At 47.5% G+C, this 12,498-nt stretch overlaps 1 protein-coding gene across 2 annotated transcripts in view; it reads right to left on the bottom strand.

Annotated features, from left to right (window-relative positions):
• MAU2 (MAU2 sister chromatid cohesion factor) overlaps positions 1-12,498 on the bottom strand; it is a 33,454-nt gene that overhangs the window by 16,756 nt on the left and 4,200 nt on the right. For both annotated transcript variants that reach the window (XM_027084818.1, XM_027084819.1), the window contains exons 2-4: positions 2,759-2,776; positions 2,107-2,172; positions 1,306-1,401 (exon numbers count right to left, since the gene is read on the bottom strand). In XM_027084818.1, coding sequence (XP_026940619.1) covers positions 1,306-1,401; positions 2,107-2,172; positions 2,759-2,776 — 180 coding nt within the window. The remainder of the gene's footprint in view (positions 1-1,305; positions 1,402-2,106; positions 2,173-2,758; positions 2,777-12,498) is intronic.

The following is a 12,498-nucleotide window of genomic DNA, read 5'->3' as shown; positions in this document are numbered from 1 at the left end:
AGTGTACATCATCTAAGCTTAATGGTGCATACAGCCAGCAGTTAACACTCACAGGTGCAGACCCCTCCAAGGCTGTGCGAGTATGTTTGAATGCTTCCCAGGTCACCTTCAGGGGGTGGTCACTAGGGGAGCAGCCAGAGGAGCCTCAAACAAGGAGAGACTCTTTCAGGGGTAAGTACCTACGGGAGTTTCAAACCCAGGAGCCTTGACAGGCTGAAAGGCAGGGACACCTGTGGAGCCTTGGTTGAGATCTTGGGATCCGTGCTCACAGCACAAACCAATACTGTGACCTGAGGCAGGTGACTCACCGCCTGGCCTGCTTCCTCCTCTGCCAGCAGGCACAAAAGCACATGGAGGATAAAAGGAGGACAGTGCACGTGCAGGGCAGAAAAAAGCCTGGAGGGAAGGCAGGGGCCCAGGCTAGGTGAGCTCTTCTCAGCAGGGGACCCTCTGAGCCAAATCCTCCTGGCATTAATGCTCCCCCAGGGAGCAGGGGACACTTGCAGCCCAGCACCCACTGTGTGTTCAGGCAGGTGATGGAGCTTTATCATGGAGGGTGGGCGAGAGGTGGCCTGGTGGGTAGGCTGTGTCAGGGTCAGGAGAGGATAGAGGATGGCCAGTGCTGGGGAGGTGTGGGCAGACCCCGATGAAGAGGCACTCCTCATGAAGGAGTCTACCCAGCCCCCGGCCCCCACTGTAGCCAGGAAAGCCCAGCCTAGAGAGCCCCTCACCACCTGAGCATCTCAGAGTGCAGGGACCAGGCACCACCTACATCTGAGGAGCTTAAAGGAGGCTGAGGGCAGAGGGGCTGTGTGGAGACCAGGGTGAGGCTATACCCCAGCAGGCCCCAAAAGTGGGCTCTAGGAGAAAAGGCTTGACTCCAGCATTTCTTGCCCAATAGGCAGTCCCTTGGAATCTCTGCACAGCTCTCAGAAAACAGAGTGGACCTCTGGCAAGAAATGCTCCCTAAATTTTGATGAATGCAGGCCAAAGGGAGCAACAGGAGGGAGGGGAACATGAAGACTAGGCCCCAAGTCAGCTCCAGGGGAAGGACACTCCCACCAATCACCCCAGGTGCTGCTGAGTGAGAGGCCCACCCTGGGAGTACCGCCTCCTGGCAACAGTCTGGAGGGGACTTGTGAGCAGGTCAAAGAAATGTTCCTGTGTCCCCATCCGCTCAGTACAGCAGCCTGAGGAAGACCCGTGTGTCCCAGAGTCTGCTTATTTGTACTTGAGGCAGCTGTGCCCCAAGGTCACGGCCCCCAACAGGCACCCATGCATCTTAGCCAGGCCCGCAGTACTCACAGCAAGCTGGAAGAGCAGGCGGCAGTGCCAGTACGGGGTCTGCTGTGAGATCTGGATTGCTTTCCGCAGCAGTGGCTTTGCTGCATCAACGGAATTCTGAAAGGAAACAGTGAAGTTTGGGGAGGAAAAAACAAGCTGGATTCCTTATGCAGCAGCTGCGGAGCCAGGCGGCCATTCCTGTTCACACTTACCAAAGGATTTGTGGGTTGCCAATGTGCTTGATTAAAGAAGAAAAGATATTTTATTAGACTCACTGGCTGGGAAGTTTTTGTATCGACCTTAAAATAACTCCCCACTCAACTAAACAGAAACTAGCTTTAGTTCAAAATCCTGAACAGTCAAATTGATAACAATTGCTGTCTTTCCTGTTCTGCAACCAGAGAGAGGGATCAGGGGCGTGAAAAGGGGTCACTGCTCGAAGCTGGGAAAGGCAATTTTCAGCTACACCTGACATCAGGAACCAGCTTAAGGTAAACTATATAAACTTGTTCAGGAACTAATCATCTTTAGCCTAGGAATCATCTTTAGCCTAAGCTTAAACTATATAAATTTGTTCAGGAACTAATCATCTTTAGCCTAGGAACAAGGCTGTTTTCCAACGGTCCTCGGTAGAAAAAGATTCTGCTAGCCTTTGTTAGCAAGTGATCACCCATGGCTGCCCCATACCAGGCGTGGGAGATAAGAAAATTATGAGAAGTCTTAAAAGCCGGAAGGGAATCCACTCCTGAGAGTCCCAGTTTGCCACTGTGCTTTGCTACAGGGAGAGGGAGTTTGCTTTCAGAAACCTTCATATGTTCTTACCTCTTGACAGTATAATTCAGACAAAAGACTTGCTGCTTCAAATTTAACATCTTCAAACTGCGGGATCTAATGACGTCCAGTTAAGGAAGTAGAGACACTGCAAAATGGTCAGTTTAAAAGGGCCACAGGGCTTCCCTGGTGGTGCAGTGGTTGGGAGTCCGCCTGCCGATGCAGGGTACACAGGTTTGTGCCCCGGTCCGGGAGGATCCCACGTGCCGCGGAGCGGCTGCGCCCGTGAGCCATGGCCGCTGAGCCTGCACGTCCGGAGCCTGGGCTCCGCAACGTGAGAGGCCACAACAGTGAGAGGCCCGCGTACCGCAAAAAAAAAAAAAAAGGGCCACAGCTCAGAGTTCTTACACTGCAGAGGCTGGCCGGACGGGCATATCCCCACCCACTCTAAAACCCCTAGTTCACATATTCCCCCAGTAATCCCTGAGCTTGCTGCTGGCTGGGTGTGGAGCTAGAGGCTGGGGCATGAAGAGGAGCACAGCACCCAGGGAGAAGCTACTGGTCTGAAGGGATGCTCCAGGTAATCTGTGGGGCAAAGCCCAAACCCAAGGTGTGCATTATAGGTAAGATTCAAGTTTATAACACATTTTTTTTTATTTAGAAAGAGTTTTCCTTAAAGGGAACAGTACCAAGAAAAGGATACTTGCTGTGATATCAACCACTGAAAGAGAAAGAAAAAAGCATTAAATTCTCAACCATACGCTTTGCACCTGCTTAACTGGCTCCACTTTGGGGTTTACACAGGTTGCCTTGTCACCAGAGGCTGCAGGTGTTCGGTTAAGTGGGAAGATGGACTGCTCAGCCTAAGAGGGGGGGCTTGCTTTTCCTCTAATCCAGCAACCAGGGCGTGTCTGGGGGAAAGGGAACATGACCTTGCTCCCCCACTCACGGGCTTCCCGTCCTGCCAGCCTCCGGAGTCAGAATTGGAGCCCTCTCCCACTACAGCAGCAATGCTTCACAACGCGAAGGAGCACAGAGGGGCCACCACGTGACACTCACTGTAGTACGCCAAGAGCAAATCATGACGTGAGGAATTAATTACAATTAGAGAGTAGGTCTGTGGGTGTCAGTCCTTCCTGGAGAAGTGACATTTAAAAGATGTTTGGAAATGAGCAAAGTTAGCCTCAGAGGGGAGGGAAGAGTACTCCAGGAAGGACTGGTGTGGGCAGCACCTGGCCAGGGGTAGCAGGGATGATTCTGAGTTCTGAGCTCACCATCCCTCTCTGCTAGTACACAGGCTGGGACGTGGTTCAGATAACGACATGCTCCCACTTGGCCATAACTGTGCCCTGGAGTTTCACATTCCAACAGGAGGCGGTGAGGTCCCAGGACAGTCCGCCACACCACCACACTGACCACAGTCTGTCAGACTATCAAGGACTCAAGCATACACCTGACGCTGTTCCTGCTGACCCACTCGTCCTGCAAACATTCTCAGAGCCTCAGCAGTTGCTGGAAGGCAGATCCAGAGCCCAGAAGAAGACTCTTACTTGCCATGCTCTGTGGGAGAACAGTGTGTGTGGTATGTGTGTGTGGTGTGTGTGTGTGCACGCACGCGCATGTGGAGGGAGGTGGTGGGGGTTGGGGTGTCTGGGGCTGGGCCTTGAAGGATGAGAATGTAACTATGGGTGTTACCAAGCAAAGAAGGAAGGGGAGGTGCTCCAGGCAAAGAGCAGAGGGCCAGGGAGGTGAGGCTGGAAGGCCCATTTGGTCTCTGTGCCACTCATGTGACTGTGGGTAAGAATGCCCTGATGTCATCCCTGGAGCCTGACCCAGTCAGACGCATAAAACAAAAGCACCCAATCAGATCCAAGTTTTAAGAGCATCTTATATGCAGCAAAGGACGCAGAGGGAGGAGGAGAAAGAGGAAAGAGGCTGAAGGCCCATGGGTCTGCTGGCCACCAAGGAGAAAGGCCAGTGACGCCAGCGGGACAGCCTTGGAGCTCGAGATGTCTCTGGGGCTGAGTGGTGGCCAGGGAAGTCACCAAAGAGGCTCGGCAAGACTTGGAGCTGGTCTGGAGACCAGCTGCCTCAGAGACACAGGTGGGCCAGGAGGGGGAGCTATGGGAGTAGAGGAGAGGGACAGAACAGAGAGAAAGAGGGAACATGGAGAGCCACCAGGCTCCTGTGTCTGTCACACACACATACAAGTGCACGGGCACACAGAGCCCAGGCAAAAGGCACTCCGCAGCCAGCCCGGGTATCCCCTCCCAAGGCTCCCCTGCAACAGGGTCAGGAGGAGCTCAGGGTCCCAAGAGGGACACGGCCAGTGCCTGCTGCCAGGAGTGTGGCCCCAAGTGAGGCTCCTTGGCTGAATACCACCTACATGGACAGTGGGGACAGGCCTAGCTCCAGCCTCGTGTGACGTCATGAAGCTGGTAAACACGTAAGTAGGGGCTTGCTTTCTACAGAAGCCACTCCTCCTCACTGGGAAGGGCAGTCGAGCTAGAGACACTCCTGAAGGCCACCAACTGGGAGGAGGGACAAGATACCGTGTAGGAAACTCTGTGACTAAAAAGCTGGGTTAGGGACATGCTAAGACCTGGTCCCACCTCAAGATTCTGTAGTTCCATGACTTAATCTCCACATGCAAGACATATCTCAGGCAAGGCCTCCATACTCAAGGGGAGCCCTTTAGAGAGAGTACAGGATGGATAAAGACACACATGAGAAGCATTTGCCTTCCACTCGGAGCGCCGTGTGGCTTGCTCTCAACAACCCAGCCTGGTAGCCAAGGCGGAGTGGGCTCAGTAAATCCACCACCTACAGCTGAGTTTCCAAGTCAAGCTTGGCCATGCCTCAGGACCTGGCGTAAAGCTGACTACATCTGTGTGTCACTGTTCCCCAACAGAGGTGAAGAGGGCAACAAGAGGTGAAACTCCTCCAGTGGGGCGAAGAAGCCTTCCTTATGAGTCTGTGGCCCAGGGATGCTCTCCCCACTGCACAAGGCATACTCCAAATTCACGAGAGGACAGTCCACAGAAGTATGTCCATGGTGGGCAGACTGTGAGGGGACACAGCCATTTGCCTACTGCCTGGGGAGGGCGCCACTATGCCGACTTCTCCAGCGCCTTGGCCTGTGCTGCTGGGCCCAGGCCCACATGAGCCCATCAAATGTCTCTGCATTTGGGGATTTTATGTGGTTAACATCTATTCAGTAGACATTTGGGCTGGACCCCACTAACACCTTTTTTCTATAAGTCAGATGTGTCTGTTAATGATCAGTTTCTGTCTCTGACAGTTCTATTTTCTGACCTGAGGGCTGGAGAAAGAGCATCACATCCCCCTGGGGCCTTTAGTGACCACGGGGAGAGCTGGAAAGTAACGTGTAAAGTTTGAAGACTCAAACCTTCTGGAAGGCCTTGTCTGTCAGTGTGAGAGGCTGTCAGGAGCGCTGCTCTAGGGGCCAGAGGACAAAGTTTGAGGTGTGGACCCACATGGGAGTTAGCAACACTCCAACTCCTGGAGGAGCTGGATCCTAGTGGTCCTTAGCATCCATTTCCCAGAGCCATGATCTGCCACCATTCTCTCATGCATGCACTGTGGGCCACCAGCCCCCAACACACCCCCCAACACACACACAAATTGGGGATGTTGGATAAAGCCCCATAATGTGCCTCATCATGATTCTGTGTCCCCAGTGCCTAGAAGGGGCTGACACATGGGAGGCTCTCAGGAAACATTTGTTGCACGAATGATGACTTTATCTATCATCACAAGGAAATGAGGGCTTCCTCATGCACAAATGGCCAAAGAATTGAGGCTTATGCCCTTTTTTTTTTTTTTTTGGCTGCATTGGGTCTTCGTTGCTGCGTGAGGGCTTTCTCTAGTTGCAGCAAGTGGGGGCTACTCTTCGTTGTGGTGTGTGGGCTTCTCATTGTCATGGTTTCTCTTGTTGCAGAGCACGGACTCTAGGCGCTCGGGCTTCAGCAGTTGCAGCATGTGGGCTCAGTAGTTGTGGCGCACGGGCTTAGTTGCTCTGTGGCATGTGCGATCTTCCCAGACCAGGGATAGAACCCGTGTCCCCTGCATTGGCAGGAGGATTCTCAACCACTGCGCCACCAGGGAAGCCCAGGCTTACACCTTTTAAACACAAAATTCTAATTCCTAAGTGGCATCAGACATCTCCTTGTCTTTAAACGTCACTGTTTCTTGCTCAGGCATCAGTGTCAGTGACACCTGAGCCGTCCCCAAGATGACCCATTTCTGAAGCTGTAGGACTAGCTCCATGTCATAGAGAGCCAGTCACTTCCCCAGGATTGTCAGTCAGAAGCCAATCAAATCACTTTGCTTTTGTACCTTTTTTAACTTGCAACATGAATTCATAATCAGAAATCTAGATATTAGAAAATACGTCCATCTCACAAATTACCCAAGGTTGCTACCTCAACCTATGTTTTACTTTGTAACATTAAAATATAGCTTTTACGTCTTCTTCCTGTCATGCGAAAGCAGCCAAAGTGAGAGTCCCGCCACTGCCAGGAAGCCTGCAGGTGTGAGGCAGAGATGTGAATGACCCTACCAGAAGCCTCTGGGGTCACCTTGGGGTTCTCAGGAAAAGCAAGGGTCACTACAGGGCTAGCATACACCCTGAGGGGTGGAAGGGCTGGGATCAGCACGCTTCTCATTCCTAGGGCATTCAGTTCAGGGCTGAGTGTTTCAAGGCTTCTTGTACCTCATAACCAAGGTAAGTTTTTCTTAAAAATCAGGTTTTTTTAAGTCACCAAAATGTGTAAAAATAGTTATCAACTGAAACTCCTCTGGGATGGAAGCACAACATTTAGCAGCCAGCCTTGCCTCTCTCTGCCATGTGACCACGGCTACAAGCATCCCGGTCAGTACTGCCATCGGCAAGTCGGAAGTGGTCTCTACCTTGTGGGTTTGGTGAGGATCCAAAGAGACAGTGCTCCAAGAACCATGAACGCAGAGCCTGGCATGTGGAAAGCACCAAGAATACTATAATAATTCCCAGGCAGGAACCGGAAGAAGTACGGGTTGCAGGGGAGACAGGGGGCAAGTTGGTAGCATCATGAAGTAAAGGTTCCTAAACACATTTCACTTCCTGAAGTCAGGGGAGACTCAGAGAATGAGTGAAGAAAATGGAAATGCGAACAGGAGGAAGCACAGATACTCTTCCATGAAAATGCTTAACAGCAAGTTCTGCAAATGCAGCTTCTGTACCAGGTTCTGCTCCCAGCTGATGTGGCATGGAATTTACCAGGACACAGCCATGATCCTAAAGGATGAAAGATATGCTCCATCTGTGCCTGATGATGAAAGGCCCAGAATTGAGCCCTTTTAGGCCTTAAAATAAGAAAGGGAAGCTTTTAATCACTTGCTGGGAAGGTAGCCATAGACTCTCGCGCTAAACCTGGAAGCACAATTAAGGAGTATCTGACTGGCAGTTTGGAGCTGCTTTCTAAGTCAGACGAACAACCACTAAAAAGTAGCCCCATTGCTAACACACAGAGAAAGCAAACATGGCATCAACACAGATGCTGCAGTCACTAAAGACCACTGTCCAAAGAATGACTGCCTGGATTATAGCAAATAACGAACAATCCATTCCAGAGAAGTAGCATTTATTCCTCTGTGGCTTTCAAATCAGCAAAATCTAAGGATGATGATGCACTTTCCAGATAAATTAAGAAAGTTAAGGGGGAAATAAATACACATCTAAGTACAGATATAAAGATTCTCAGTTCCACAGTGGAAGCACAAATGACTGAAATGGAACTGTTTGAAAAACAGTAAAATATAAGAGAAGACTGAAAATTTACACAGGAATAGAATGTAGCAAGAGGAAAGACAACAAGGCAAAACTGAAATGAAAAAGAACACAATCTGACAAAACCTATAGAAATAGCTTCACAAAGTATCTAGCCAAGAGATTTTGATGTAAAGTGACATTCCTTATAATCATGAATGATTTAGTCAGAGTCCCAAAGGAGTCAAGAATTCTGTTGAGGGGACTTCCCTGGTGGTGCAGTGATTAAGAATCTGCCTGCCAATGCAAGGGACACGGGTTCGAGTCTTGGTCCGGGAAGATCCCACATGCCGTGGAGCAACTAAGCCCATGCGCCACAACTACTGAGCCTGCGCTCTAGAGCCCGTGAGCCACAACTACTGAGCCCACGTGCCTAGAGCCTGTGCTCCACAAGACAAGCCACCGCAGTGAGGAGCCCTCGCACCGCAACAAAGAGTAGCCCCTGCTTGCCGCAACGAGAGAAAGTCCGTGTGTAGCAATGAAGACCTGACACAATAAAAAATAAATAAATTAAAAAAAAAAAGAATTCTGTAGATACATTCCCATCCCTGCCAAAACCATAAGCAAAAAGAGAAGGCTCTCTGGTGAAGTGTCTTGTCATGCACTGTAATAGTTACAGGACCTGCTGAACAGATCCAGGGAATGAGGCAGCCAGCAGGTACTCCGAAGGCCTGCAGAGGCAGGTATGACTGAGAGACCAATAGCTGCAACTTGGATAAAGCTGCTGAGGAAAGGGAGAAATACCCTCCGTCCCTCTGATGGGAACCCTTAACAAATGAACTGATGAAGCAGATGGGTGAGTATATTACACATTCCTTCTGGAAAGCTTACAAATACAGTTGAGGAAACAGAAATAATAATCTACCCTTAAAAGTGATTACAAACGAGGTTAGAGTCTCTCATAGGGAAAGCAAAAGATGATGAAAATAATAGTTAAGGAAGATGAATGTAATACTAAGTTCAGAGGTCAATTAAAAGTTTTATCTATAGCACTTATATGATTCTTTACCTAGTAAAGAATGAAAGGAAAGGAAAGAATAAAAGTTGACAGCTCCGTGATTTGGAAAAAATGCACAGCTAATAAAGAATGAAGTTTAAAAAAAGCATGCTTGCATTGCAACACAAAAGGAGATCAGAAACAACCAAAGAAGGAAAACATTACAAAGAATGGCACTTTAACTGAAATCTGGACAAACTTTCACGTGGGGATGCACCTGACAGAAAGAAAGGTATTTCCAGGTGTAACGACAGTGCGACCTACGGAGGGTACCCTGTGGCTCTATGGAAGACCCCACAAGATTTAGGGTTCTGTAAAATCGAGGGAAAACTCTCCACGATGATAAGGATTTAAATTATGGGTCCAAAAGCCAAGCAGCTACAAGGAAGCAATCTGAGGCATGGCTGCTTCTCCTTAACAGCACTGAGTGGGCAAAATATGATAAGGACAATATACACAGTGACTGGACTTCCCCGGTGGCGAAGTGGTTAAGAATCCACCTGCCAATGCAGGGGACACAGGTTCGAGCCCTGGTCCGGGAAGATCCCACATGCCACAGAGCAACTAAGCCTGTAGGCCACAACTACTGAGCCTGTGAGCCACAACTACTGAAGCCTGCATACCAAGAGCTCGTGCTCCGCAACAAGAGAAGCCACTGTAATGAGAAGCCCATGCACTGCAACAAAGAGGAGCCCCCGCTCACCACAACTAGAGAAAGCCTGCATACAACAATGAAAACCCAGCGCAGCCAAAGATAATTAAATAAGTTTATAAATATATATATATATATATATATGTATATATACATATATATACAGTGACTATGAACCACTGCTAGAAACAGGCTGAATGGAAAGGAAAAAGTAAAACTATCACTGTTTGCACATGACATGATACCATATACAGAAAATCCTAGAGATGTCACCAAAAAATATAATTTATAAATGAATTCAATAAAGTTGCAGGATACAGAATTAATATACAGAAATCTGTTGTGTTTCCATACACTAATAATGAACTATCAGAAAAAAAAATTAAGAAAACAATCCCATTTACAACTGTATCAAAAAGAGTAAAGTAGCTAAGAATAAATCTAACCAAGGAAGTAAAAGTCTCATACTCTGAAAACTCTAAGACATCAATGAAAGAAAATGAAGACTACAGAAACGAATGGAAGCTATACTGTGCTCATGGATTGGGAGAATTAATATTGTTAAAATGACCATACTACACAAGGCAATCTGCAGATCCAATGCAATCCCTCTCAAAATACCAATAGTATTTTTCACAGAACTGGAACAAATAATTCTAAAAATTTTATGAAAACACAAAGGACCGTGAGTAGCCAAAGCAATGTTGAGAAAAAAGAACAAAGCTGGAGGTATCATGTTTCCTGATTTCAAACTATGCTACAAACCTACAGCAATAAAAACAGTATGGTAATGGCACAAAAACAGACACATAGATCAATGGAGAACAGACAGCCCAGAAATAAATCCATACTTATACAGCCAATTAATCTATGACAAAAGAGGTAAGAATACATAATGGGGAAAAGACAGCCTCTTCAATAAATGGTGTTTGGGGCACTTCCCTGGTGGTCCAGTGGTTAAGAATCAGCCTTCCAATGCAGGGTACGTGGGTTCGATCCCTGGCTGGGGAACTAAGATCCCACATGTTGTGGGGCAACTGAGCCCACGCACCACAGCTAGAGAGAAGCCTGAGCACCACAACTAGAGAGAAGCCCACGCACTGCAATGAAAGATCCCGCGTGCTGCAACAAAGACCCAACTAAGCCATAAATAAATAAATAAATAAATAAATATTTTTAAAAAATGGTGCTGGGAAAACTGGACAGCCACATGCAAAAGAATCAAACTGAATTACTTTCTCACTCTATATAAAAAAATAAACTTAAAATGGATGAAAGACTTAAAGACCTGAAACCATAAAGCTCCTAGAAGAAAACATGAGCAGTGTACTCTTTGATATCAACCTTAGCAATATTTTTCTGGATCTGTTTCCTCAGGCAAGGGAAACAAAAGCAAAAATAAACAAATGGGGGCTTCTCTGGTGCCGCAGTGGTTAAGAATCCGCCTGCCAATGCAGGGGACACAGGTTCAAGCCCTGGTCCGGGAAGATACCACATGCCGCGGATCAACTAAGCCCGTGTGCCACAACTACTGAGCCTGCACTCTAGAGCCTGCGAGCCACAACTACTGAAGCCCGCGCACCTAGAGCCTGTGCTCCACAACAAGAGAAGCAACCGCAATGAGAAGCCCGCGCACCGCAATGAAGAGTAGCCCCCGCTCGCTGCAACTAGAGAAAGCCCACGCAGCAACGAAGACCCAATGCAACCAAAATTAAATAAATAAATAAATTAAAAAAATAAATAAACAAATGGGACTACACCCAGCTAAAAAGCTTTTGCACCGGAAGGAAACTATTAACAAAACAAAAAGGCAGAATGGAGAGAATGGGAGAAGATACAATTGTCCCTCAGTATCCTCAGGGGATTGGTTCCAGGAGCCCTTGAGGATGCCAAAATCCACAAATGCTCAAGCGCTTATATATTTTTATTTTTTAACTGAAGTATAGTTCATTTACACTGCTGTGTTAGTTTCTGGTTTACATCAAAGTGATTAAGTTACATATATTCATACATATACTTTTTCATATTCTTTTTCATTATGGCTTATTACAAGATACTGAATATAATTTCCTGTGCTATACCTTGTTGTTTATCTGTTTCATATATAGTACTTTGTACCTGATAATCCCAAACTCCTAATTTATCCTTCCCCTACCGCTTTTCCCCCTGGTAACTATAAGATTGTCTTCTATGTCTGTGAGTCTGTTTTCTGTTTGAAATAAGTTCATTTGTATCATATTTTAAATTCCACATATAAGTGATCTCATGTGCTATTTGTCTTTCTCTGTCTGACTTACTTCACTTAGTATGATAATCTCTAGGTCCATCCATGTTGCTGCAAATGGCATTATTTCATTCTTTTTTATGGATAAGTAGTAGTCTATTATGTATACATATACCACATTTCTTTATCCATTCATCCATTGATGGACATTTAAGTTGCTTCCATGTTGTGGCTATTATAAACAGTGCTGCTATGAACATTTCAGCGCACGTAGCTTTTTGAATGAGTTTTCATCTTTTCCCGATATATGTCCAGGAGTGGGATTGCTGGATCATATGACAACTCCACTTTTTTTTGTTGTTTAATATATACATTGCTGCCGGCATCTTTTGTTTTTTTTTTTTAGATTTAAAAAAAAATTTTTATTTATTTTATTTATTTTATTTTTGGCTGCACTGGGTCTCCGTTGCTGCCCATGGGCTTTCTCTAGGTGCAGCAGGTGGGAGATACTCTTCGTTGCAGTGTGCGGGCTTCTCATTGCGGTGTCTTCTCTTGTTGCAGAGCATGGGCTCTAGGCACACAGGCTTCAGTAGTTGTGGCGCGTGGGATCAACAGTTGTGTCTCGCGGGCTCTAGAGCACAGGCTCAGCAGTTGTGGCGCACGGGCTTAGTTGCTCCGAGGCATGTGGGATCCTCCCGGACCAGGGCTCCAACCCGTGTCCCCTGCATTGGTGGGTGAATTCT

Source organism: Aethalodelphis obliquidens, unplaced genomic scaffold, assembly GCF_003676395.1.
Source record: "Aethalodelphis obliquidens isolate GAN/ISIS:26980383/991018 unplaced genomic scaffold, ASM367639v1 scaffold53, whole genome shotgun sequence".
In the NCBI taxonomy this organism is placed as follows: domain Eukaryota; kingdom Metazoa; phylum Chordata; class Mammalia; order Artiodactyla; family Delphinidae; genus Aethalodelphis; species Aethalodelphis obliquidens.
The sequence above is the reverse complement of the archived record's forward strand: the minus strand, read 5'-3'. Positions and strand labels throughout refer to the sequence as shown.